Source organism: Micromys minutus, assembly GCF_963924665.1.
Source record: "Micromys minutus genome assembly, chromosome: 1".
Classification (NCBI taxonomy): domain Eukaryota; kingdom Metazoa; phylum Chordata; class Mammalia; order Rodentia; family Muridae; genus Micromys; species Micromys minutus.
The window spans coordinates 228216737-228243181 of NC_137969.1; the positions used below are offsets into that span (position 1 = coordinate 228216737).

Genomic DNA, 26445 nt, shown 5'->3' on the forward strand with positions numbered 1-26445 from the left:
TCTTGAAAAACACCACCCCCATCCAAAAAAAAAAAAAAAAAAAAAAGGAAGAAAGGAAGGAGAGAGTTAAGGCTGCCCTCTGTCCTCTCTGTCCTCTCCTCCCTCTTGGATCAGTCCTGATGTCTTCTTTTACTGCTTAAAATGTAGTTGAGGATACCGTTCAGATTGGAGATTGGAATAGACATGTTCTGTGCTCATTTGAACTTCTAGTGTTATAAATAATGATAGGGTGCTAGAAGAGCCCAGTACTTTAATTTTTCACCATCACTATGATGTTGGTATGTTAGAATTCTACTTCCTATGTTTCCTAATTCTGAGCTAATGGCCATATTATCTAGCTAGGCCTCGGAAGGCTTTCATAGTCCCTGCTCACTCCAGAGATTCTGAGCGTCAGCACTGTTTACATTTAGGACTGTGTGGCTCACTCTTGTGGGGCCGTGTGCTATATGCCATTTAGCTGCATCCCTGTCTTTTACCCCCTAGATGTGAGTAGCTCCTCTCCAGTTATGGTAACACAAGATGGCTCCCAACGTGGCCCACTGAGCCCTGGCGCAGGTAGGACAGCCAAATTCTCTCTGTAAGAGCCAGTGCTTCCTGTCCCAGCATTCCTTTGTTCACCTCTAGTCTGTAGTCTGTGCCGCTAGCATGATTGTGAGAGAAGGTGACATTTTACCATCATGGAGCTGATCGTATGTGTTGTCCTTTTGTGCAATGCTCAGTTTCATGGCCCCCACAGTCTTAGAAGCTCAGGCCTAGAAGCTGCAGCTTCTATCTATAGGATTTCGACTTGAGTTTCTTGTTCCCTGCTCATCTTAGGACACTGGTTGATCACTTAATATACCTCTGTCACTGTCAACAAATCCAACTTTATGATAGATTTTGTTTTGTCTCTAAAGCTTAATATTTGCATTATACTTTAGAAAACATATCCTGAGCAGACCATGTCAGTCATTACGTCTAGGCCGTGCTGTATGGAGTTACCTAGAAGTTAGCTGGTGAAGGCTCCGGTATGACTGACCACAAGGACGCTGTCCCTGACCGCTCAGTAACTCGGGATGCTTCCTGGGGCTGCCCTAAATGTGGCTCTGGAATGCAAGTTTCTTGTTGAATAGGTGTTTGCTATAATAGGTGTGTTACCATAAACAGGAATACTTGGTAAAGGGAGAAAACCTGTCAGCCACAGTCAGCCTCAGACATGCTTGTCCTTTATGTGGGCCGATAATGAGTCTGGATAATGAAGCAACACCCAATGCAGCAGAGAGTCGGGCTGTTGACAGCTGACTAGACCATCGTCCTTTATTTTTACCTAGTGTGAGAAGTCGGAAAGCATAGAACAGGTGGGGATTTAAAGCAGAGAGAGTTACATTAAGAACCACTCAACTTTCACAATTCCATGTGTGTGAATCAGCGCCTGCCTTATGTTCATCCCTAACGGTAAGAAAGAAAACGGAGAGGAAACACTATAGACTTCTAGCCTGATAGAATTGGTTCACTGACCACATGAGAAATTCTAATCAGATTCTCATTGATTTCCCACATGAGAAATTTTAATCAAATTCCCACTGATTTCCCATATTGGGCAGATTAGAGAGACCTAGACAGCCAAATTATGATCTGACAAAGATTTAACAAGAAGAGAGAATAGACTATTTTTAAGTAGATTTGCACTTTAAAATTATGAGTGTGGCTCATGGGAAAGTACTTCCAAAGGGCAGAGCCTGCAGAGATGTCCAAACTCAGACTTCAGCCATGGTCCACACAAGCTGCAGTCGCTCTCTGTCTTCGTGGGCACTTAAGACTTTCTGCCTTTGCTATTTGGGTCGTGTCCAAGGTCATCCCTCTGGGAGGGTTTAAAATAGCTTTTCTATTCAGAATAGTAACTTTGGTTTGGTTTGGATTAGTTTGGTTTTGGGTTTTCAAGACAAAAACCGTTCCCAGGCTGTCCTGGAACTCTGTAGACCAGGCTGGCCTCAAACGCAGAGACCTACCTGCCTCTGCCTCCCTAGTGGTGAAGTTAAAAGCATGTATCACCACTGCCCTGCTCATATCTAGATTTGAAAATTTCATTTTAGTGTTGGCTACATTACATGGTAGGTGTCCAGTCCATGGGAGACCCTGCCTAAGATGCTGTTGCCAAGTGGGACCACTCCTGTCAATGGCCAGCGGAGAGCAGAAGGCAGCACAGTCCGCCTGCCTCTCCCAGGTTGTCGTTCATGGCCAGGAGCATCATTCTCAAAGCTTTGACTTCTGGAACCATGTTCATTCTGAAGAATATTTTAACATCTGTTAATGCTTTGGTAATAATCTTTTATACACAGGACTTTTGTAGCATGACTTTGACTAAACTTATTGTGCATTAAATTATTTAGTAATATTGAGTTTATGAATGTTATTTTGTGAAACTTGTTTTAAAATAGTAATAAATCATGTTATTTTATAAAAACAGTCTTTTGGTTATTGTGTTTTAGTTAATACAGAGTAAACTCCCATGATATTTGATTTCTGAAGCAATTCAGCTTTTGAATAGTAGAATCCATCCATGTGCTGACAGGGCCAGGAAGGAGAGAAAGGGAGTGAGAGAGCAACAGGGGTGGAGAGACACTTACCTTAGATTGATTGATTGAAGCAAAATCTCAGTGTGTAGCCCTAGCTGTTCTAGAACTCACTATGTAGAGTAGGCTGGTCTCAAACTCAGAGATCTGCCTGCTTCTGCCTCCCAAGTGCTTGGATTAAAGGTGTGCACAACACCACCCAGCTAAACCAGTCTCTGCTAATTTCTTCCTCACTTACACTAGGGAGACTGTCATTTGCTGACTTCCTAACTCACTTGCCATTATGTGCCCACTGTAAAGAGCACTCCCATGCTCCGCAAGCTGCTCCTGCTCTTGACCATCCCTAGTAAAGGTTAGTGGAGAGACCCCTGAGAAACAGGGAAACCCCACAGCATCAGAACCATACATTAGCCAGAGAGACCCCTGAGAAACAGGGTTGCCCCACAGTATCGGGACCGTACATTAGCTGGTGTATAGTCTGTGCTATCGGTCAAAACGCAGTTTAGTTACAGAAAAAATTGCCATGCAGTTTCTACAATTCCCACTGTTGTTCATATATATCTGTCTAAAAAAAACAGGATTTAGGGCTGGAGAGATGGCTCAGTGGTTAAGAGCACTGACTGCTCTTCCAAAGGTTTTGAGTGCAATTCCCAGCAACCACATGGTGGCTCACAACCATCTGTAATGAGATCTGATGCCCTCTACTGGTGTGTCTGAAGACAGGGACAGACAGTGAACTCATATACATAAAATAAGTAAATAAAAAAAAAAAAAAAAAAAAAAAAAAACTACCCAGGATTTAAAAGGTTTTGAGCTTATAGAGAGAAGAAAAATCAAATCATAGTTATTTTTAATTCACTGTTTCCTTGTCCAAAAGATGTGTGTCTGTCAGCAGCATCTCAGGAGACTGAGATGTGTACTACGTTTCTATGTGAAGCCAAGGTTGCGGACAGCATGAAAAATGCAGAATCCATCCTTGTTTTTAAGAACATACATCTTAAGTGTATGAGTTGGGAGGGTGGTTGGTTAGCACACGATTATCAGAATTCGAACATGTATAAAAGTGTAAGAAGTCGAATCTTATGTTGAGGGACCCACGTGATAGAAGGAGAAAATGGATTCCTGCAAGTTGTCCTTTGACACGCACACCAACATACATACACATAATTTTTAGAAAGGAAAATCTGGGAGAACACGTGAGAATATCAGCATTCACAAGTTACAGTCACAGTTAGCAAAGGGCACCAGAGTCTGGTCACCCCATCCTCTGCCCGAGTTGGTAGTCCACGGGTGCCTCCAGGAAGTAGAACCTCAGACAGACAGGCATGTAGCCCAGGCTACACCAGCTCTAGGCTCAAACCCTAAGAAAATTTCATGGCATTTCCAGATTTACCCAGGAGCTCAGAGGTGGGCATCAGCAGTCACTGAGACCAGACCATTGTTTCTGTACTGAAATACACAACGGCTTTAAAACAGGTTGCTAGATAACATAAGCCCTAATGCATGTTTTTGTCAGATCTCAGAGAAGCTTATCTCTTCAGTCATTATCACTTACTTGCCTTGAGGAAGTCGTATGAAAATTGAACCCACTGAAATGTATTGCAAAGGTATGTGGCCATGTCTACCTAGAATAGAACCCCCAAGAGAGGCAGAAGGATCACAGGTTTAAGAGTAGCAGCCCATGCTACACAGTGAGACTGCATCTAAAAGGAATAGCTAGGTCACATGGCTCAGACCTGTAACCTCGGCTCTGTGCAGGCTGGCGGCAAAAGGACTGCTGAAAGTTTGAGGCCAGCCTGGGCTACAGAGTGAATTTCAGGCCAGCCTCAGCTACAGAGTGGGACTGTGACAAAATCACCCAGGAACCGGCCAACCAAGATGTGTAGGTGACACTGCAGTTTAAGTTCATACACGGGGTGGGGGGTAGTTGTTTCTTACATGAGCAAAAGTCCTTGTTAGGAGAAAAATATATGGAGCTAAATTACACTGAAAAAATTTTAAGCATGTCAGGAAAAATGAGAATTTTCAAATTTTTATTTGTACACATCTATTCAGTAACTTCAAACTTAGAACCCTTAGCATCAACATGACCAATAATTAAATGACAGCTATTGGAAGTGGGGGAAGTGTAGCTTGTCCATGGCCACTCCCCCTGTGACCGTGAAGAACTGATTGCGCTGTTCTGTAAAAGCACGTTTTTCTAACATGCCACTTTTAGTCCGAGGATACTTTTCAGGGACTCTGATTCCAGAGTTGAGCGGCGAGGAATTAGAAATCTGCAAGATGAGTAATATCTTCCAGTAGAATCACATTCTTCCCATCGATACAAATTAGCAACAATTTACAGTAAAACTATCCACAGTGTTAATAACAAATATAAGAGTTTGTTTTGTACAGCCTGTGACCCAGGCATGCACTTAGCATCAGAACTTGCAGCTTCACAACCATCTTGACAGGAAGTGTCACAGCTTCACGTTTTTTTTCACAGCTGTCAAAGATGTCACCAGGAGGGCTGGCATCACTTTCGGCAGTATGAACCACCCTTACTGCTGCAGCTCCTGCCAATTACACAATTCTGTGAATGTTACAGGAATATGCAGGGCCTTTCTTACCCCATCCCTCAGAAAACAAAACAAAAGCAGGAGGCTGGGTGTTTACTTTGGGTGGCAGGCATACTAAAACTTCAAAAGCAGCCTGGCCAATCCTGTGACTCAGAAGTGCTCCTCCAGGCCTAGCTGCAAGAGAGCAGCCTGGGCCTCCTCCTCCTCGTCTTTGGCCTCCTCCTCTCGAATCTGCACCAGTAACTGGAAGAGATTGGGTGCCGGCCCTTCCGCAGCCCCAGCCAGCCACAACTGCCTTCGGAGGGCCCCACTGTGGTTGGCCCCAGCGATGACCTGTTCCAGGCGAGCCTGGTTCACATTATCTTTATCAATGGCTCCCTTGTCCACTACCTTTTGTAGCAGTGGCTCCAGACGGATAATGTAAGAAGATAACTTTTCTCCTGGGTTCTGGTAAGTGTTCAGAAATCTGACCTGTGCATCTCTAGAGCTCTCCACACTCCCAAATACCTGCTCGAGAGCCTTCAGGCATTCCGCAGTGGTTATGGCAGGGTTGTTGGTCTTGAGGATGCGAATGACATCAGCAGCGGGGCCTCTCAAACTCTCCATCAACCGCCGTCTCTTTTCTGTATCAGACACCTGCCATTCCTCTATGACTTCATTTGAGTGTTCCAGCCAGGAATCAAAGGTCTCCTCGCCAGGCCCGGGAATGTCCCTCCCGGAGAACAAAGTCAGCTTCTTATACCATATGGACTCAACAAGAGGTTGAATAACGTTATCCAAAACATAGTTGAGCATCTCTGCTGGCATTTCCGGGCCTGGGGCTGGAGCAGGGATCTGAAACCCAAGCACACGAGCAACATCTTGCACGGTCCATCCTTCCCTAGCTAGAAAGCGGTGCAGCCTTTCCAAAAACTCTGCGTCGGAAGTGGGGGGCTTAAACATCACTTTCCAGAGCCCTCCTTTGCCTGGCATCTCCCTGGGAATCAGGGAGTAATCCACTGCCCCGGTGAGCTCTAACAAGGCTGCTTTCGCATTTTCTTCCCTCCAGAACATTCTCCCCAGTACTCGATAGGATACCTGGGGCATCGCAGCTTGGAGGGTCTCTTCGATTTCAGTCTCATCACAGTTCACAGGGATCCCCCAGACCAACAGAGCTCTCTGAGAGTTCACATCCATTCCCCTGCACCAGTCTTCCAATAGTGTCATAGCCATTTCGCCCAACTATTAAGAGGGCCAGTTCTACAAACACTGCTTGGAGTGGCTCACGGTGCTATAGGGCTTAGGACAATACAACATGCTCTCCTCCCCCGGTAGGCCAGGGGGCGACAAGCTTCAAGCAACCACAATTACCAAAAGACACCAGAGTTCCTTCCGGGTCCCAAGTCTGTGCCGGGGGCCACGGGACACTTCGCCTATCACTCGAATGTCGCCCCCTTTGGTCCGAGGCAAAGGTGGACTGGTTGCAGCTGTGCCTTGCGTCACTGCTTTGAGAGGGGGAGCAAGGTGGGCTCAAGGCGGCTGGCTCGGGGCTGGAGATGACTGGGTGCGGTCGCGGGGCGTGGCAGCTCCTCCCACCTCTCCCGGGCCCGCCGGCGGGCAGAGGGACGTGCAAGGCCGTGGCTCAGCTACGGAGAGGCGGCACTCCGAGCACCGGGGACTGAGGCGGCAGGAAGCGCGGAAGGAGGAAGAAACTGGGCTGGAGGCAGCTCTGCTCAGCGTTTATGGCCGCGCGCTCCTGCAAGGGCCGCCGTGCAGCTGCAGTGGAGGGCGGAACCGGTCCGCTCACCTCCCCCCAGTGTCACCGTGACAACTGTGTCCATGACGACGCGAGATGCACGGGCTCCAGAGGATCTGGCGGTTGCTATGGTGCCAAGGGGTTTGAGGAGTCTATTCTATGATGGTGCATTTCTTTTTACCCCACCCCTGTACTTCCCAGATTCTTAATATTGCTAAGCATGTTTTAATTTTGCCGTGGATTTAAGCTGGCCTTATTTGATACGCATCTACCACGACGAACTTGTCTCATACTGTCATACTGCCCATCCACTCTATGCACTCACTCTCTGATGTGAAAACACCGACTTCCGTGAACCACCTGATCCTACTCTGCAACTGTTCCTCCCCACAAAACTAGTAAAGAGAATTCTACTGGTTCCTCTGTCAGACCTGACTTTCTTGTCTAAAGTGTGTGTGTGTGTGTGTGTGACACCCCTTGACTACCTATCCTTGTAGCCGGGCAAACCGCAAACGTTTTCCCTTGTCCTTATTGATTATGTAGGACAACAAAACAGAATGATTCTGGCTCAGAAAAGGGATAAGTTCCCTCAAGCAAAACAAGGCCTGTCACTCCCAGCTGGCAAAAACAGCCCTGTAAGAACATGGGGCAGCAGACGGGTGGGTTTGTACCTTAGCTGTGAGGGGCTGCTGAAGGCCTGGAGGACAGTGGTAAGGGAAGAGACCTCAGAAATGGTCCGGAACACAGGCACTATGTCATTTTTTAAAACCTTATTTAATAAAAGGTCTTAAGATACAGAACATTCAAAAGTAAATAAGTTACATAGGTACATTACAATCACATCAGCAAGATTCTCTTTAGTGTATTAATTTTTTTTTATAAAAAGCACACAAAAAATAAAATTTTCAGTCTGGTCTATCACAACTGTACACAGAGAGGTAATATTTATATATATATGTACACTATTTAATATGTAACAGTCTTTTTTAAAAAGAGTGCCACAGGCAACAAACACATGAAAGGCAGTGTCTGACCATTTTGTTTCAAAATAAAAGGAATATACTTACTTTATGCTATTAAAATATTTGTACAATAATTACACTGTCAAGGCTGTTCTGTGCTCTGTCCTCTCCAACAAGGCCTTTAACTTAAGAGACAAATGAGGAAAAGTTCTAACAGCTGCATTTTTTTTTTTTTGAGGCAACAAACACAGCCAGATGTGGGTTAGACACAACTGTTTTTATAAAAATATGCATACTTCCTGTAAAAACCTAAGGGGTTAGGTTTTGCCAGTCTAGTAATAAATAACAACCCAGAAAAGTGAGCCCCAATAAAAACATTTAAACAGCTGAGGCTGGAGTATGCGTTGTACTCTTCCTCCTCTGTCTTTAACATGTGGCACATGAGAAGAAGGTTAGGTGACTGAGGCAGTTAAATATAGGCAATCCCTTTAGACATCAGCACAGGGCCTCTGTGCCAGGGTTGGAGGTGGGCAGACGGGTGGGTATGTACCTTAGCTGTGAGGGGCTGCTGAAGGCTTGGAGGACAGTGGTAAGAGCAAGAGACCTCAGAAATGGTCCAGAACACAGGCACTATGTCAGCTCATGCCCTTCTCTAGATGCAGGTAGAGACTGGGAGACAGGCAGGGCGAGTCGGTATAAGGATGCTATTGTAAAATGGGGAGCTCTGAATAGAAAGAAAGAACAAAAGCCAAGCCCAGTGTGTCCATAGGAGAAAGCACCAATAAGGATATGCCTGCGCCAGCCTCCTGCCACCCGTGCCATCTCCACACGCGTGCGCTAGAGCACGGGCCCCTCAAAAGCAGTGTCCGGTGGGATCTCTACCTAAAGGTACCATCTTGATTTTTTTTTTTTTCTGGCTATATTCATCTGGTCTCTGTGAACTTAGAAAAGTAGACTTGCATTTTTAAATTAAGATTTCTAAGGATTAGTTGATACCACTGAACAGAGGAGTCTCATGTGGCTAAAGATTTCTGATATCACCTGTCCACCAAGGGGCCTGAGCCAAATATGGTTTTAAATAGAAAAGAACCTTGGGAAACGTAAGTGGCACTTTGGGGCTAAGCTGTGAAGGCACTGTACAAGTGATTTAGAAGATCCTAAACTTGTTGCCCTCCTGCTTCTAGAGGGTACCAGATTTTTGTAATCTCGGGACTTGGAGTTTATAGAATTCTGCCTATGAAGAAAACAAACAGGGAAACTGAGGGTCCAGGTATCTAGGGGGACATCTTTGTTACTTCCATAGGCGGCTCTCATAGAACCATCCTAACATGTAAATGAACGGTAAGAAATAACCAATAGTCTGTAGCTTAAAGACAAAACCCCACCTCTATCTCCAGTTCCCAATGGGGCTGTAGGCTATTTCCTTAAGGAATGGTGAAGGAATCCTTTTTAGCTCTTTACTAGCATCCTGAACAGTCCAACACACATTCACTTAGACTTTCTTCTGTGCAACTAAAGTTAAATGATGCTATCAGAAAAGTAACTTTAGGTCTCCTATGGAACTGGAAAGCAAAGGGGCCTTTAGAACATTCTGACCCTTCAGTAATTCTCTGCCAAATATAGTTTCTTCAAGCCAGAAGCCAGGCTGATAAACAAAACTAGAACTCGGGCTTCTTGCCAACTCCCTTCAGCACTGGAGCACAGAAAGAGCAGGACCAGAACTGCCTTTGATCTCACCCACATCTGCTGGTTTCCTGTGACTGGTAATACTCCCTGTCTTCCCAGCCCGGTCGGTCGGTTTCTGTCATTCCTGCAGCCAAGAGCCAGCAGCCACAAGGGACCTCAGGGCCTTGAAACTGGGGGAGGGTTTGGAGATGCCAAGAAGGTGCCTTATTTTGGGATAAATGCATTTGGACCTCTAGAAAGCAAGAGGCCCCTGGTCCCTGAGGATGTTAAAAAATTAAATATTAAGAAATAAATAAATAGTTCCCAAATGACAACAAGTCAAGGAATGAAGGCTCCTATCTAATCTAGTTAGGAGACATCCCCCTCCCAGGGAAGGATCCAGAAATCTCCAGCATGTAGTATTGGGGGGGCGGGGAGCTGTGAATATCAACATCCAGTGGGGTGCAATGGGATTAACTGGCAGCTGCTGAGAACACGGCAGACAAGAGGGAAGCTGGCACCAAAGAACAGGCCAGGCCTCTGTAGGACCTGCTTGAGGCTTCTTTAGCAGCCTCCAGAACCCAAAGGTATAAAATGGTAGTCATGGGCCTGTCAAAAGATCCCTCAGGCCTAGCTCTGCATCTTCTGGCCTCTAACAGTTCCTTTGTGTAGCAGGCTGAGTAGGGCATGAACTCCAAACTTTTGAGGAAAAAAACAAAACAAAACAAAAAACTGTTACAGCCCCAGACCGGCTGTTAACAAGCAGCAAGGGGGTTGAAACAGCCCTCCGAGACATGCCTAAGGAAGTGGTGACCTTAAGGCGGAGTAGCTCTGGCCTGAGCATAATTGCACAAGGACAATACAGGTGTTAAGGCCACCACTCGCTAGGGAGTCCCTTTTGAGGGCTTAAGTTTGCACAGCCTTCTAGGTCCTCTGGGGAAGGAGGGATAATGCTGCCATGGGACGAGCTTGTGCTTGGCTTGCCGTGGTGGCTTACTAAGGACCTGGGATGAAAGAGGCACAGATGCAACAGCAGAGATCAGAGAAGCAGCTGCAGAGTTCTTCCCCATTCCAAGGGGCCGGGCCTCTCAAGGCTCCAGGAACGCAGAACTCGGGACAAACCAGACACCCAGAGAACTGGATCCTGCAGCCCTTAACACTGTCCTTGGCCTTGGTCAATAAAAGAGCCTGTTTATTTTTCATTATCGGATTTGTTTTTCGGAGCAAAGTCCAAGTGACCCTCTCCTGGCCCTCTCTAGAGGTTTCAGGTACAGGGTGCTGGGGAGCCTGGCAAGAGATCCCGCAGGGCCTCAGCCCTTCTCGCCTTCGCCACTTTCTTCTCTCAGTGCCTGCTGGTGCGCGGCGGCCGCTGCAGCCTCCTTCTCCTTCAGTCTCAGAGCTGCTGCCTTCTTCTCCTGCTCTGCGTGACTCTTCATGTGAGCGCTGCGGCTCTTCACCTTGTAAAACACCCTGCAACGGGCAGGAAGGGCTCAGGTGAGAGCTGCCCCTTGGCTCTCCTCCATCACACCCCAGCCCGGCCACACAGCCCCTACCCTTACCCCGCCCACTCGGAGGTTACCGCCCCGCCCCTTCAAGGCATGCCTACCCTGTGGCGTCAGGACCCTGGAAACCCACTGAGCCAATCAAAATGCAGCTACCCGGAGCCCCGCCCCAAGCAGCGTCTCAACCCTCAGCTTGCGTCCCTGTCCCAACAGGGTTCCTGTGGAGACCCGGAAGGGACTTCTTACCTGCCGCACTTTTTACAAGGGAATGTGTTCTCCTGGTTTTGGGTTTTATTAAATGCCTCCGGTTTTTTCTTCTTCTCTGTGAACGGCAGTGCCCTTCGAGACTTCCCCGGCCCCTCCCTTGGCTTCTCTGAGGTCTGAACACCTGCAGACCCTGGGGCATTGGGTTCATGGCTCCGGAGAATGAGGACGTCATTGGCCTGGAGACAGTCAGCAAATGGGGTGTGTTTTAGAGGCAAGTGTGGAGTTAGAAGATTGGTATTTCAGGGAACAGGGAGCCCTAAAAAGTCACACATTCCTGCCAAATGGTCAGGGATAGGACCACTTGGCTGCTTCCAGGAGGCCACTGCAGCTGGGTCTATCACAAAGTGGTGACACAGTAATTCTGTGCCACACCCTGTCACTTATAAGCACTAATACTTCTGACTCTGTTCACTTTTTTTGGGCATTTAGTCCAATTCTATCTCAATGCCAGAGAGACGTGTGATCACATGATGTGCCAGGTGGTGGGAAAATAGCTCCTCTGACAGAAGCCCTGTCTCCAGAAAGCTCTTATTGTAATGAAAATGACAGATGTGACAGTCACTTGCTGAGGAAGTACTAGGAGGGGAAAAGTTAGAGAAAGAACAGGTAACAGAAAGAGGAACCATGGTGTGCACACACCCCAAGGTATTTGGTCTCAGGCCAGGAACCTCAGATGGCCATCAGAATTGATAAATGTGTCCTGGGTAACCCCTCAAAGTGTCCACAAAGACAGCAGCCAAACTCAGAGGAAGCAGGCCACTGTGTTTGGCTGACATATTCCGCAGGTAGAGAGTGCAAACACATTCCCATCTCTCCGACTTCCTGGGAGAATTCTTCTGACAGGGAAACTAAAATGAGATGCCCTGCTCAGTCTATGAAGGACACAGCACAAAGACCTGGGGTGTGCCTTCAGCCAAGTCAAATGGCATCTCTGATTTCCCTCATCTGCTGAGTGGGGGGTATACAGTGACTGAGCTGTGCAGTCACTGTGAGGACTTAGGGATACCGGACACAAAGCACTCAGCAGAGAACATAAAGGGCCATTACTGGAATTCACACAGCCTCAGCTCTACTCCAGACATTCTTGTCAGCCACGGGTGAGCCATACAGCTTATGAGTGCTTCCCCCACGCCGCACAACTACTGGGCCTTCACAAGGCCTTGTTCCTCTGAATCTCAGACACAGAAACACTTACACAGTATGCATGTGCATGCATATACATTTATATATATGTGTGTGTATGATGTATGTATAAATATATACATTCATATATATGTACATCTATTTTTTTTCATTATGGATAAATAAATTGCAGACTGAATCAGGCTGTTCCCAAGCTACATAACCTTCAGTCCCAGTTTGCTTAGCCATAAAATGAGACTCATAATCGTCCTTACCACACAGGGTTGAGACCCAAGTAAGTTAAGAACATAAAGTACCTGGTCTGTAACCATGAGGTCACCATGGTCTTGCTGTCCTCCCACTCACACCCCAAGCCTCGCTAAGCCTTCCTGCCCTGCCCTTGGGGAGTAAAGGTGGAGGTCACTTACCGCCTCATTGGCCTGTAGTGTCTGGGTAGCTTTGACTGCAGCGGCCCGCCGGCTGCGCTCTCGCCCCTCCTCCTGATCTCCCTTGTCCTGGGTGTCTGGCTCCTCCTCCTCCTCCCCCTCCTTCCTGGGTTCTTTCATTTCCCTCTTGGGCTCCAGTCTCTCTTCCTTTGGGGACTCTCTTCTGGGAGGAGGCACCCTCGGGAACTTCTGAGAAGTCTATGGGGGACAAGAATGAGCCCAGTCATTCCAGTGTGCAGATTCTAATCCAGCCAAGGCTCCGAAGCACCTGCTGAGTCTGCAGCCCTGTCTTGGCCTAGTTCAGCCTCTTGTACTGGGACTCTTATCATAAGGCACAGCTTTCCTATGGCCAGTTGGCCCGGAAAGAGGATAACAGTCTTGACCCTGGGTGCCCTCTTGAGCCAGGGTATGGAGGGAGCATGCCAGAACCCACAAACCACCTGGCCTCCTGGAGAGATGCCCAAAATCTTTTGAGCACCCTCTGGACAGAGTGACCTCATGTGCCAGGCAAGAGCTCCAACTGCCAGTTTAACTGTGACACTATCTGCATCTCTACTCCCCATCTGCAATATGGGGACCAAACTACTCCCTGATTTCAAAGTAGAATGCCACCCAGTGTTGACTTGTAACCTAGAGACAAGGTCAAGAGAATTCATGGGCGCAAAATTAAATCACAGCATCTTTCAAAGACCAGGTCAGGGTTGGTGTTAATGTGCTTCTTCCCTAGACTTGATAATCTGAAGCCAGCCCAGTCTCGGAGTCCTGGCAGGCAACCGCAGCATGTATCTGGCATTTAGTAACAGTGTTTGGTTTTCATGTGTACTTATTTTTCCCAGTATCTTCTATTTATAAGCAACAATACTGGTTTCTATTTATGATAGTAATATAAAGCTTCCCTTTTGAAAAAAAAATAAGCTGACTCAAAAAAAATGAGTATTAAAAATTGTATGGGACATGACAGAAACCGTAATCTTGGTGTGTGTTGACACACAAAGTAGAAACAATAAAGGTGATATAAGAAGACCTGGTGCCTAGAAGTGGCCTTGGTGGTCTGCTCAGAGGAGGCAGTAAGACGAAGCCGTGCCTCAGTCTCTCCAGTGTTCTACATCAGTACATCACTATGACGTGTCCAGTCCATACCAGAGAGCTCAGAAGGTTCAGGGCCAGGGCCACCAGCTCCCAGTAGCTGTCAGGAACCTGCCCTCCTCTGTCAACCCTGTAGAAACTCCAGGAGAGTCTGGCCTTGAGCTTCCAGTTAGGTCCTGGCCCCAGGTGTTACCAAGAGTGAGGCAGCAGAGCCAGGGAAGGACTCACCTTAACATCCACCTCAACTTCCTCTTGGCCTGACTTCTCATCACCGGTATCCAGGTCGCCAAAGGTGAGTGTCCCATTGCGGCCAATTTTCACCTGTTTCTTGTAGGTGTAGTAGAACTCCACACACTGAGCCACAGTCTTGGTCTGGATCTAGATTAAAGCCAGAACAGAGGTCAGAGGAAGCTGATGTGGTTCACCTTTCTCATTGCTGCACACTCCCGTTAATCCTAGGCAAAAACTAAACTCCAAATCCCAAATTCTCAATGCCTGTTCCACAAGGATTCCCAGACCTATGCAATTAACAGAAGCTTCTGCACCATTTCAGTGAAGGACCAGAATTCCTGAGTAGTTTTGACTGTGGGCTAGATATGAGGGCTGTGACCTAGGAGAGTCCCAGTACAAGAGGCTGCAGTGTGACTGAAGTCATTCTCATCCCTCAAACTTCTCAGAGTCCCCAGGTGAACAGGGGCTCATCGTCCTAATTTCTGCTTTTCTGTATGTATTAAGTGATGTGATGTCTGAACCACTAGACTTTCTCTACAGGCCTCTCAATGTGCCCTTAAATTGCTTATCAATGATTAGGGAAGTTTTACTAGAAAACAATCCTCCTGCCCCTGTACTAGGCATCGAACATATGGCCTAGCACATGGCTAGGCAGATGTTCTACTATTAAATAGTTCTTCCAATCCTACCTCCACCCCATCTTTTAAAATTTGAGACAGAGTCTCACTAAGTTTTCTAGGCTGGCCTTGAACTCATTTTAGTAGTCCAGGCTGGCCTTGAACTTGCAATCCTATCTCACCCTCCCAAACGACCATGATTACAGGCCTGTACATCCAGGCTCAGCTGTAGCTTATTTTAAATGATTTGGTGAAACCAAGGCGGGGTAAGAGAAGATAGCTCTGTGTGTTTCGTGGGTTTGTATTTAGATGCAGACAGAGAAAGAAAAGAAAAGGAGACAAACAGTATAACTGATAAACCTCAGCAAGGCATTGGTTAATGGGTGGTCGTCTCTATTTTCTATACATTTGAAAATTTCAAACTAAAGTATCTGGGCATCTTCCTCATCCAAAGCCAGCCACAATACAGTAGTACAAACTCTCCTTCGTCACGCAGGGGAATAGAGCCACTCCTCTCCAGGGAGCAGTGACAAATAAGGAAATGTCACAGTGTCATCATGTCCGGGAGGATTCAGGGAAAGCCCAAAGAGGAAGCAAAAGACCCTCTCCTGGCTGGCTCCTACCACCAAAGGGCTGCGCATCCTAGGGCAAGTGAGTCCCTCACTTCCCCAGTTTCCGGTTTCCATGTGTGCAGAGTTCGTGGTACTAGAAGCACACATCATCTCCATGCTCCTCCCCAAAGGCATCCAGCTCGGTCGTCTACTTCAGAGCCCTATCTGACCACTGGCTTTGGTTTGGGAAATATACTCCCATATAAGGACTGTTTTCTCTTACCTCCCCCATTTGCCCACCATGTTTGGCCAGATCTAGGCTTAAAGTCCCGAGAACTCAGAAGTCAGTGAAGGATCCCTTTGTGCCGCTGTGGTTTATCAAACTCTCTCTGAGGCTACTTAATAGCAGTGATCTAACCACAGTGATGGGGCCCAAACTCAGGCGCACTGCGCAAGCACCCCACCGTCTGGCCGTTTGCTGAACGACCACAGGACCCCTCACTCGCCCCTGCTCACCAACTTCTGCACCAGGAAGAAATCTTTCTTATAGATGGCAATGCCCTTGTTGAACAGCTTCCTCTCAGCCATCTTCCACTGGTCAGAGCCTGGAGAGCAAAGAGGGTGCCAGGTTGTGAATCGGGTGGGAACGTGAGTACTATCAAGTGTGAGGCCACCCATGTCTGCTTTGGTGACACACTGCTGGCTTCTAGAAGCCTCATTCTTCTTGCTTGTCAGGTGTGAATGAACATCAGCGCCCGTCTTCCCAGGCACGAGAAAGACTAAATGTTGTACACAGAGAACAACCTTGTGGGGTACAGACAAATGGGAACCTGACAGAGGCTCCCAACAGTGGTTACTGGGGTCACATGACTGCTTCAGTGTCTCTCTCACAGTACAGCACCCAGAATGAGACAGGCACTGTAAGGCTCGAAATCAGTTTGGATTGCACTCCCTAGGTTTGACCTTTGTACCTGTGACTAGGTCTTCAGGCATCCCCTCAAGGGCATGGGGAGCCCCAAGAGAGTGATTCAGCTTTGATATTAGTACTCTTGCTCTGACTGTTGGCTGACTCCCTGTCCCAACTCCCATTCAGGGCTGTCTGTGTTCAGCACGAGCAGGGTCCCACGAATGCTGCAGAACCATGAGGCTCTGGGTCACATGACCACCCACCTGTGTAGTGATATGTTGCCAGGGGGTGATTGTGGGGCCGCAGGGGCTTCTTCAGCAGCAGCTTATTCAGTGCTTCCTGGAGGGAAAGGAAGGGCAGTCAGGAAGTTGGGCTGTCTTCGTGAAGGAAGAGAACCCCAGGCCACGGTCTGGGTAAAAAGCATTTACTCTTGCCTGACATAGCTGCTGAGAGACAGGGCTTGTGGGAGATCGGCAAAGGTCACAGAAGTGGGCACTGAGGAGTCAGGTCGTAAGACCTTTGTAGAATACTTTAAAGGAAGCACGGCCATCAAAGCTAGTAGTCTGGACAGAGACTATCCTCGGTGACAATCCCATTTGAGGGTGGGGGAATCTACTGATCTAGAATCAGGGACTGGATTCAACAGTAGGACCCTGCACACTCAGCCAGAGTTTTGAGACTAAAGTTCCCTTAAGCCAAATTCCAGTACCCTCTTCCTTGTTCAGACCCACTCAGAGCTACCTCGAATCACCATGCCAAGTCATTCTCATACTGAAGAGGCCAAGGCAAGGTAGACAGACAGTCATGATTGGTGGGGTGGGGGAATTAGAAGAAACACACACACACACACACCCATTAAAACATATGCAAAAGAGCAAATATAAATTAATAAAAATTTTAGACCACCAAGCCTGGTTCTAGCAGCAGATAGGAGAAAACCTGTACCTACTTTCTTAAAGGACCCCCTCCCCAGAATTTAAGGAGGCTCTCTTACCAGGATGTCCCCCCTGGACTCATGTAGATAGTGCAGGGCCAGTTCCTGGTTGGTGCCGGCACCAGGAAAAATGCTTGAACAGGCGGCTGTCAGCAGGTCATCCACTGGACTCACCGGAAGCATTGGGAGGACAGAAAATCATGTTCAGGGCTGGATCCTGCAGGACCCAGCCTACCCATCTGCCCACCAGCCCATCATGCCCTGCTCCCTGGAGATCTCTCCTTACCTTGCCTCTGCTTCTCCCAGCTGCTCTCAAGATGTTCCCATGGCTGCCACACCAAGTCAGCCTTATGGGGGTCTGCAGCTGCCAGGGCTCGGTCTCTTATCATGGGGATTTCTGCTTGGAACCGGGTACCGACGTTGATTCGTCTGCAGGGGTGGAAGATAGGGGGTGAGGCCTCACTTTGTGGGGACAAAGAACCTGACTTTCTCCCTAGGATGGGAAGAAAACGGTGCAGTTGGCAGATGCGGAATGCAGTAAAGCATTAGCCGGGTGTAGGGAATGTGGCTTCCGGGAAACAGCCTGCTCGGGGAATGACCAGAACGTTTGACAGATAAGGAGAAGCTCTTGGGCCCTCCCACCCTGCTCTCCCTCATGACAAATTCAAGCCAACTTGGCCCTTCCCTCTCCTCTCTGCAACTTCCACACAAACTAGAGAGCCTAGGACAAACTACAGAAGCCCCGAGAAACCATCTGGCCCTAAGAAGGCCCCCACAGAACTCTCCCTTGCTCCCAAGGCTAACTTGCAATGCATTAGGCCCACCTGGGAACCCACACACCAGGGCCTGGGGCAGGGCTGCACTTACGGTTCGATGCTCACAGGGGTAGCTTCCCCCATCACAGAGAGGACAGGCGGGGTGACTTCAGAACTATCTATGGGCAAAAGGCAAATTGGTAAATGGCCCCTTCTTCCCTTCAGGAAAACATTCCCGTCCTAGACAGCTGTCCTGCATGCAAGAGTCACAGTGGTGACTCACTGAGTACACTCGGAACTCAGGCACCCTTTGTCCTTGCTCTGCAACCTGATGACTGTGCAACTCCAGCCCTGTCTTAAACACATGAGTACCTCAGTGTTCACATCTGCAAAAGGGGTTACTTCTTTCTGTCTCCTGGGGTTTCTGAGATTTCTGAATTAAATAAGAGCCTGGCACGGTACAACTATCGGCTACCATTGCTAGCATGTCCACCAAAGCCCAGCGCCAGCTTCCGGGAACTCCCTCTGCACACGCTTCAGCCCAGGGCCGTTGTACTAGTATCTTATTCTATCAAAGAGGCTGGAACGGAGCATACCAGGGAGATGGTAAAGGCTGCTTTATGATTATCTTTTCCTCTCCTCTCTGGAATTCATTCATTCATTTATTTATTTGCCTCACTTTTCTCCAACTTAATCTTAGAGCCTGATTTGAATGAAGACACTCCCTTAATCAAAACAAAACAGCACACAAAACCTCTGCTGCTGTCCCCTGCAATGTGAGACAAAGTCTGAACCCTCTCACGCTGTTCCCTGTGTCTGTTCCTCCCACCCCATGGCCCAGGCCCTCACCCCTACCGCATGGCCCTCGCTCAGCCCCACTCCAAGCCTGCTGTGCCTGCCCCTCCCACTGTGACCTCTCCCACTCTGTGACCTCAGCTCTGGCTCCACCCTCTCCCAAATTCTTTCCTTATCTATGCAGACTTCCACAGGTTAGCAACTGCCCGAACCTCTGCTTTTCTGTCTCTCAAGCTCTCTAGTCAATCCCCCGTGACCCTGCCCTGCACTTTCTTTGAACCCATACATTATTGGAACCTGCACAGGATCCAGTTGGAGGTTTTCCACCCAATGCTCAGTAAGCACTTGTCAAGCACTCTCGGCATCTTGTTGGCTCTGTCTGTGATTTCCAGCACAAACTGAGCCAGGAATAGAAACTTCCCAGGTAAGCAAAACCCACTGCTTGCCAGCATAGGGCAGTTTCCACCCACAGACACCAGGAGGCACCAGAGAACCACATCATGAGTGATATCTGGGGTCAGAGGTTAACTGAGAGGACAGCACGCACCTATGCCATTCCAAGGTAAAGGATCAGGTGATCCCACTTTCCAAAAAAGGCATGTCTCAACATGCCCAGGACACCAGGTCAGCCACCTACTGTGAACAATGCTAATTTAACAGATCGCCACCACAGCCTGAGGAGGTAGCTGTTAGACTGAGTTGTAGGGAACTGCTGTTTGCGGATCAGCTGAGTATCAGTAATTCCATCACCAGCCAAGCATGACTAATCGAACCCTGATCCTTGCTGAATACTGAAGGAACTCAGGTCTGAGCGGTTGGACTGGAGGATGTGACAGTAAAGTAGACAGAATCCGAACAGGGGACTGACCATGAATCACCCCACCCCTTCAGGGGGAGATAGCAGAGTTCTTCCTCCAGCCCCCTATAGCCCACAGACTGGACTGTCTCTACGTTCCCCACCACCACAACCCCCAGGGTCACTCACTGGAGCGGAGCAGGGTGCGGTGAGCACTCTTTGGCGTGATAGGGGGAGGGGCCGGGATGCTGCTGGTTGATATGATGGCATTGAAGTACAGGCCAGAGCCTTCGCGGACGGGGCTGAGAATGGGGGGCGGTGTGTAAGGGGGCAGCTCAAAGCTGCGCTCAGAGGGGTGGTCGGCAAGGCGCACAGGGGAGCGCAGGTGGCTCTGGTAGGGGGTGATGTTGGAGTAGACAGGAGGGGCAATGAAGGTGCCCGCCTTGGTGGGGATGATGAGGGGCTCCGGCCTTGGCCGCTGCTTTGGTTTCCGCATGGAAGGGTCCCCCTCCAGCTTGATATTCAGGTCTTCTGCCTGGAGAAGGAAACAAACGAAGAGGCTCAGCCGCTTGTGCCCTCAGAACCCTGTAGTCGTGGAAGATGAGAAAGCACAAAGCTCAGCTTGTCTCCACCAGGCAGATTCACAGGCTAGCAAACTTCCCATCGAGGCTGGAGTAAGGGGTTTGGGTGAGGATGCCATCTGTTCTACTTTGGCTTTTCTTTAAAAAAGGGGGGAAGGGGAATCAATCCTGTCAAAACCTAGCAAGTGTTCTTAGTTATAAACATGGGTTCCAGGCCACAGAGCTCAAGCACACTGCTAAGTATGCAATAGGAAGAGAGTTCAGGCAGGCAGGACCCAGCTGCTACTGCTCAGCCGGGCTCTGCCTTTGCCTGCCATTTAAGATGAAGCGTCCTGTGCATGTCTTTAGCCCTTTTAAAAAGACTGAATTTGTTTTTTACTTATGTGTACACGTCTGTGGAGGAGCAGCAGGCACTCTAACTGCTGAGCACCCTTCCAACCTCCATGCTCACTTCTTAAAGACTTATTTACTTACTTTACGTAAGTGCGTACACTGTAGCTGTCTTCAGACACACCAGAAGAGGGCATCAGATCCCATTACAGATGGTTGTGAGTCACCATGTGGTTGCTGGGATTTGAACTTAGGACCTCTGGAAGAGCAGTCAGTGCTCTTAATCACTGAGCCATTTCTCCAGCTCCCCCATCCTCGCTTTTAATGTGAAACTAGATAGGCAATGCCTAGCAGACCTGGTAGCTATGAAGATTAAGTCAACCAGTATGTGGAACTGAATGAACAGATTTGTTTGCTGTGGGTGATGGCGATCAAATCCCCTTGGCCTTGTGTATGCTAGGCAAGCACTACTGAGCAAAGTCTCCAAACCACAGCATTTCTCCCTCTGCCTTGACATTCAGATCCTCAGCCTAGAGAGAGCAGCCGAGCACAGGTGTATAACAATATGAGCAAATATATGGAAGTCAGTCCTGTGGATGCGCTAATATTTCTGTCATTACTTGAAGTCCAGATTCTGTACGGGATGGAAGCCTGAACTGTGTGCCAAAACTTGAGCTGCACAACAGTATTAGATCTAATGTCAGAAGCTAGCCAACCCCTGCTGTCAGAGCCTGTCCTTCCCAGCTCACACTTCTTAAGGCATGCTTCATGAGCTTCTATACTGAACAGAAGGCAGGGCCATAGCCTTTCTTAGTCCATGTGAACATTCTCCAAGGGGAAGTCTACAGCATCTCTGGGCACATGGCAAACAAAGGCGGCTCAAGTTGATTTGAGGGAACCACAGGCTCTTCCCCCCTCAAGGATTTAGCTCCTTCAACACATTCCAGCTGAGGGGGCTCGCCTTCTGAGACCCTGGCACGGCCCTTTCCTTCCCGTGTATTCTCATGTCCCTTCTATGAATTAGGACTGATCAAGAACATTCATTCCTCTGCCTTTAGGGAACAGGGAAACTGCAGTGGAGCCACACTGCTTGGTTTTGTCAACTTGACGGAAACCGAACACAGCTAAGAAGAGGGACTCTCATCTGTGGGGCATCTTCTTAACTTCTAATTGATGTGAGAGGCCCAGCCCACTGTGGGCAATCCCTCCCCTGGCCAGGTGCTCCTAAGTGAGTCATGAGGAGCAAGCCAGTGAGCAGCACCCCTCCATGACCTCTGCATCAGCTCCTGCCTCCAGGTTCCTGCCTGAGTTCCTGTCCTGACTTCCTTCATGTCCGACTGTAAACTATAGAATGAAATAAACTCTTTCCTCCACAGGCTGCTTTTGGTCTTAGTGTTTATCACAGCAGCAGAAAACTAACTACATCTGAACTAAAGGCCTCCCCCATGTGCTGGACAATTTCATACAAAATCAGTTCCAACTCTTTAAGGGTTAGAGATTTAAACTGTTTTGAGTATGTTTGACTTTCAAGGTGTGATAATACCACTGAGACTGTTTTAAAAAGAAAGGAGTGAGGGGAAAGGGAGACAAGGAAGGAAGGAAGGAAGGAAGGAAGGAAGGAAGGAAGGAAGGAAGGAAGAAAGAAAGAAAGAAAGAAAGAAAGAAGGGCAGGCAGGCAAATAGACCACATGCATGTATTCTGATGCAAGCCAAACATTTATGAATGAATGAGTGTGTGAAATGTGCCTCAGAATAATTCAGTGTCATGAGAGTACAGATGAAATAAGATTGGCTGTATTGATATAATGATGAGAACTAGGTGATGACTATGCATTCATTCACTAGACCTTCATCTACTTTTATAAATGACTGACAATGTCTACAGTACAAAGAAACATACTAAATAAACAAAAAATTATAATCCCCCACCCCCCACCCTACGCCACAGAACAAGACCCCAGAAAGCAGACAGTTTTGAGCTAACTATCCTGTAGTATCTCTCAGTGATCTTGGAGCTCTCTGGTATAACCAAACCCCTTAAAGGCAAAAAGACTCAAAAGATGCAGTCTAGGGTCAGTTCTGTCATTAGCTGGCCACAGGACCTCAGGTGAGTGCTAAGGTTTGCAGTGGTTTGAGGTTTGATGATGGGAACAGAACCTGACACCTGTGCACATTAGGCAAGTGACCTACCGTTAAGCTACTGAGCCCCCAGGTCTACAGTTGAATATCATTTGCGCCCAGGCACACACTCATGTTGGGGTTTAATCCTCAAGGCCTGGTGTCAACAGTATTAAGAAGGTGGAAACTCAAGTCTGGATGATATTTAAAGGAAGGGAGGTGACTGAGTAGGTTCACATAAGGTCATCAAAGTAGAGCCACCATTGTGTGGTCTCAGAAGAAAAAAAAAAAAAAAAAAAGACAGACACATGTGTTCCCTATCTTTTTCCCCTGCGAAGTTCTTGGAAGTTCAGTTATCTTGGAGCTCTGCCTGTCTGTCTGCAAGATTATCACCAGGAAAAGTCGCTGGTCTTTGTACCTCTAGGACAAGCCAAACTAACCCTCTTCATTGTTAGCATGCCTCGGGTGTTTTGTTAGAGTGAGGAAAAGCAGACTAATGCAGTCTCTGACTTTACTGGACCTGTTTCCTCAGGTATAAAATGGTGACGCCGACTATGTAGTTGCTCTGGCTTCTTCCTGTCCTCTGTCAAGACAAGCTACCAGCTCTAACACACATTCCCCTACAAAGAAGACCTCAGAAAGCTGATGAGCTTGAATTAATTACCTCACAATGATCTTGAAGGCCCTGTCTCTTTCCTATTATAGAGAAGAAGCAAGCAGCCAGCTCTCCACCGCAATAAACAGGAAATCTGAACTGAATAGAAAAAAACATTCCCCAAGATATCAGAACAAACAGCTTAAGGGCCTAAGACCCGGAGTCAAACAGGAAAGCCCAGCATTTTGGCTACCTTATGCCTGCATATTAATATTACTTGGGGAAGCAGCTGGGCGGGGCTAAGGGCTAGCAGAGTTTGACAGCCAGAATAAAGGCTGTGGCTCAGAATAGCAGCGAGTAGCAAACAAACTTGTCCTTACAGGGAAGAATACTTAAATCACATCATCTGTTTCTGATTAAGTAAAAGTGACTCAGGATTGCTAGGGCCCTTTGCTGCCCAGCAGAAGTCAAGATAAATGCTCTTGGGAAGAAGAGGCTCAGAGAGACACACAGACACAGACAGACAGGCACACCCACTGGCTTCTCAGGTAAATTTTAACAACTGGCCAGCAAGTCATGGCTTCAGATCTAGCAAATAAAATGACATATAAAGACAAATTCTTCTCGAAATTGAGAAGATGTTATAGACAGCTTTAAGTTAATGTCCAAGGTGCGAAGGTGTTAATTGAGCATGGTTGAGGAAAAAAGAAGGTTTTGTGGAAAAAGTAAGTATGGCCTAGCTGGAAAATGGCCTGGCAGGGAGAATGCTTGTCACGCAAACATAAGGACATGAGTTTGGATCCTCAGAACCCACATAAAAAAGCCAGATGTGGTGGCAAACATCTGTGATCCCAAGGCTTGGGAGGTGGAGACTGGAGGGTCCTTAGGGTCGGCTTAGGTCGCCAGGCAGCCTAGCTGAAGCAAGAGTGAGAGACCCCATCTAAACACTCTGGTGGAACGTAACTGAGAAAGACAGCTAACATCATCCTCTAGCCATCACAGGCACACATACACAAGCATGCACATCTGCAAACATGTGCACACATATACACCAACACACAAGTGCTGGAGTTATTTATCCATTTTTCAAGATATATAGTATCTTGAATAGAAAAGACAAACAAACAAAGCCAACAGGGGTCTGGGGAGGTGACTCAGCAGTTCCGTGAACTGGCTGCTCTTCCAGAGGATCCAGGTTCAATTCCTAGCACCCACATGGTGACTCACAACTAACTAACTACAGCCCCAAGGGAACTGATACCCTTTTCCAGCCTCTACAGGCACCAGGCCATATGTGGTACACAGACATACATGCAGGCAAAATACCCATCACATAAACAATAAGCAAGCAACCAAACAAACCTAAGCAGCAACAGCAGCAGCAGTCATGCGGTGGCAGCACAGGCCTTTAATCCCAACAGAAGCAGGGAGATCTGTGAGTTCAAGGCCAGCCTGGTCTACAGAGCTATTTCCAGAACAGTCAAGACTACACAGAGAAACACTGCCTCGAAAAACAAACAAGTACGAGCAGCCGTACTGAGAGCATCCGCAGGAGCTGCTTGCCCTCTCCTCACTCTCTTCCTCTTTTGCTCTCTTACCCTCTTCCCACTTCGTCCCTTCTCTCCCCATCCCTGTCCCATCTCTCTCCATGTGCTCATGGCCCGCCGCTTCTCCTCCCGTCCCCATGCTCTGGATAAACTATTCTGTACTGAAAAAGAACAAGGAAGAGTGTCTGTGTTGGGAGCTGGAGCTCCTGAACTAGCTTCCATTGGACAACCCCAGCCTTGGTCTGCTAAAGACGCGGTGGGTAGACAGCTCAGTGAGCTTGGATCCCCAGCACCCAGACCCAGACACGGCACCTCTGCCTGTCATCCCAGTACTCCTATGGAAGATGGAAAGTGGAGACGGAGAACCCTGGGAAGCTGGAGAGCCAGCCAGCCAATGACAGTCACAGCTGCAAGTGGTGAGGCACAAACATGGAGGATGCCCTTTGACCTCCTCATACATGACAGCACACATACATACATACACATTTTTTTAAAGATTTATTTACTTATTTCATGTATATAAGTACACTGTAGCTGTCTTCAGACACACCAGAAGAGGGCATCAGATCAGAAGAGGGCATTACAGATGGTTGTGAGCCACCATGTGGGTGCTGGGATTTGAACTCAGGACCTCTGGAAGAGCAGTCAGTGCTCTTAACCACTGAGCCATCTCTCTGGTATGCCCTTTGCTGGTATGTCTGAAGACAGCTACAGTATATATAATAAATAAATCTTTTAAAAAAACAAAGCAAAAATAATAAAAACAAAACAATAACAACAAAAGCGCACTTGCTGCCAAACCTGACAACCACACAGTGAAAGGAGAGAACCGGCTCACACAAACTGACCTCTGACCTCCACATATACACAATGGCATGCACACACTCACACACATACACTCCCCAAAACAAAGTGGATGTTTTTGTTTTGAAGACAAAAAAAAAAAAAAAAAAATCAACAAACAAAAAACAGTAACAACAGTGGGGGGGGGGGGCAGAGAAAGTTATTGTAAAGTCAAAGCCAACCTCAGGCATCATTTTCCCTTTTGTGATAGGTGCCCTCTATAAAGTCCAGGTTGGCCTGAACTCCGAGATCCGCCTGCCTCTGGCTTCCACCTCTGCCTTCCGCCCTTGGGAATTAAAGGCGCGCACCACCATGCCCAGCTCACATTCAGACATCTTGCATATACAGTATGATGCTATGAGTTGGATGTGGTTTATCCTCCGAGGGTTCACAGAGCAGAGGCCTGGTCCTCAGAGTAGGGCGTTGGATGGTAGAACTTTAGGAAGTGGGGCTGGCTCTGCTCGAGAACTGAGTTAGCTATCAAGTAAGCAAGTGTTAAAAAGGACAGGAAACAACACTGCTGCGGATGACAAGCCGCATGAGAGGAAGGCCGCCGAGCTGAAGGAGGAGTGCAAGAAGGAAAACCCGATGCAGTAAAAAGGGGGTGGTTAAGGATGGAAAGAGCAAGGAAAAGAAGGAAGAGAAAGATGAGGATAAAAAGAAAGACGAAGATGGAAGATGAATACGTCGGTTCTAGCACAGGTTTTTTTTTTTTTTCTTGTCTATAAAGCATTTAAACACACACACATACACAACTCCTTTTAAAGAAAAATATATTAAAAAAAAAAAAAAGACAGATCTGGTCCTTGTTTCCTCATGCTTCATAACTGTCTGTGTGTCTGTCTGTCATGCCGTCTGCTATATTGTGCAGGGGCCAAGAGGGCTCTTACTAGAGGCTGAAAGCACAAAACCGTTTACTCCTGGACTTTCAACACTAAAACCATAAA

At 47.7% G+C, this 26445-nt stretch overlaps 2 protein-coding genes across 4 annotated transcripts in view; both read right to left on the reverse strand.

Annotated features, from left to right (window-relative positions):
- Positions 1–5263: 5263 nt before the first annotated feature.
- PNMA1 (PNMA family member 1) lies at positions 5264–6325 on the reverse strand (the record flags this gene model as incomplete). The annotated part of the gene is made up of 1 exon (XM_080912991.1): positions 5264–6325. One exon carries the CDS (start codon positions 6323–6325, stop codon positions 5264–5266), a length of 1062 nt encoding a protein of 353 aa, XP_080769117.1.
- Positions 6326–7603: 1278 nt separating this feature from the next.
- The window catches only part of MIDEAS (mitotic deacetylase associated SANT domain protein), a gene marked incomplete at its 3' end in the record, with an annotated part of 69803 nt that continues 50961 nt past the window's right edge, over positions 7604–26445 (reverse strand). For 2 of the 3 annotated variants that reach the window (XM_080920698.1, XM_080920699.1), the window contains exons 4-13: positions 19674–20019; positions 18006–18072; positions 17425–17567; positions 17199–17302; positions 16468–16543; positions 15814–15902; positions 14127–14276; positions 12795–13010; positions 11224–11420; positions 7604–10945 (exon numbers count right to left, since the gene is read on the reverse strand). In XM_080920698.1, the coding sequence (XP_080776824.1) occupies positions 10786–10945; positions 11224–11420; positions 12795–13010; positions 14127–14276; positions 15814–15902; positions 16468–16543; positions 17199–17302; positions 17425–17567; positions 18006–18072; positions 19674–20019 (1548 nt within the window). Of the gene's footprint in view, positions 10946–11219; positions 11421–12794; positions 13011–14126; positions 14277–15813; positions 15903–16467; positions 16544–17198; positions 17303–17424; positions 17568–18005; positions 18073–19673; positions 20020–26445 lie in introns of those variants that run through there. The other variant, XM_080920700.1, reaches the window with a different exon arrangement.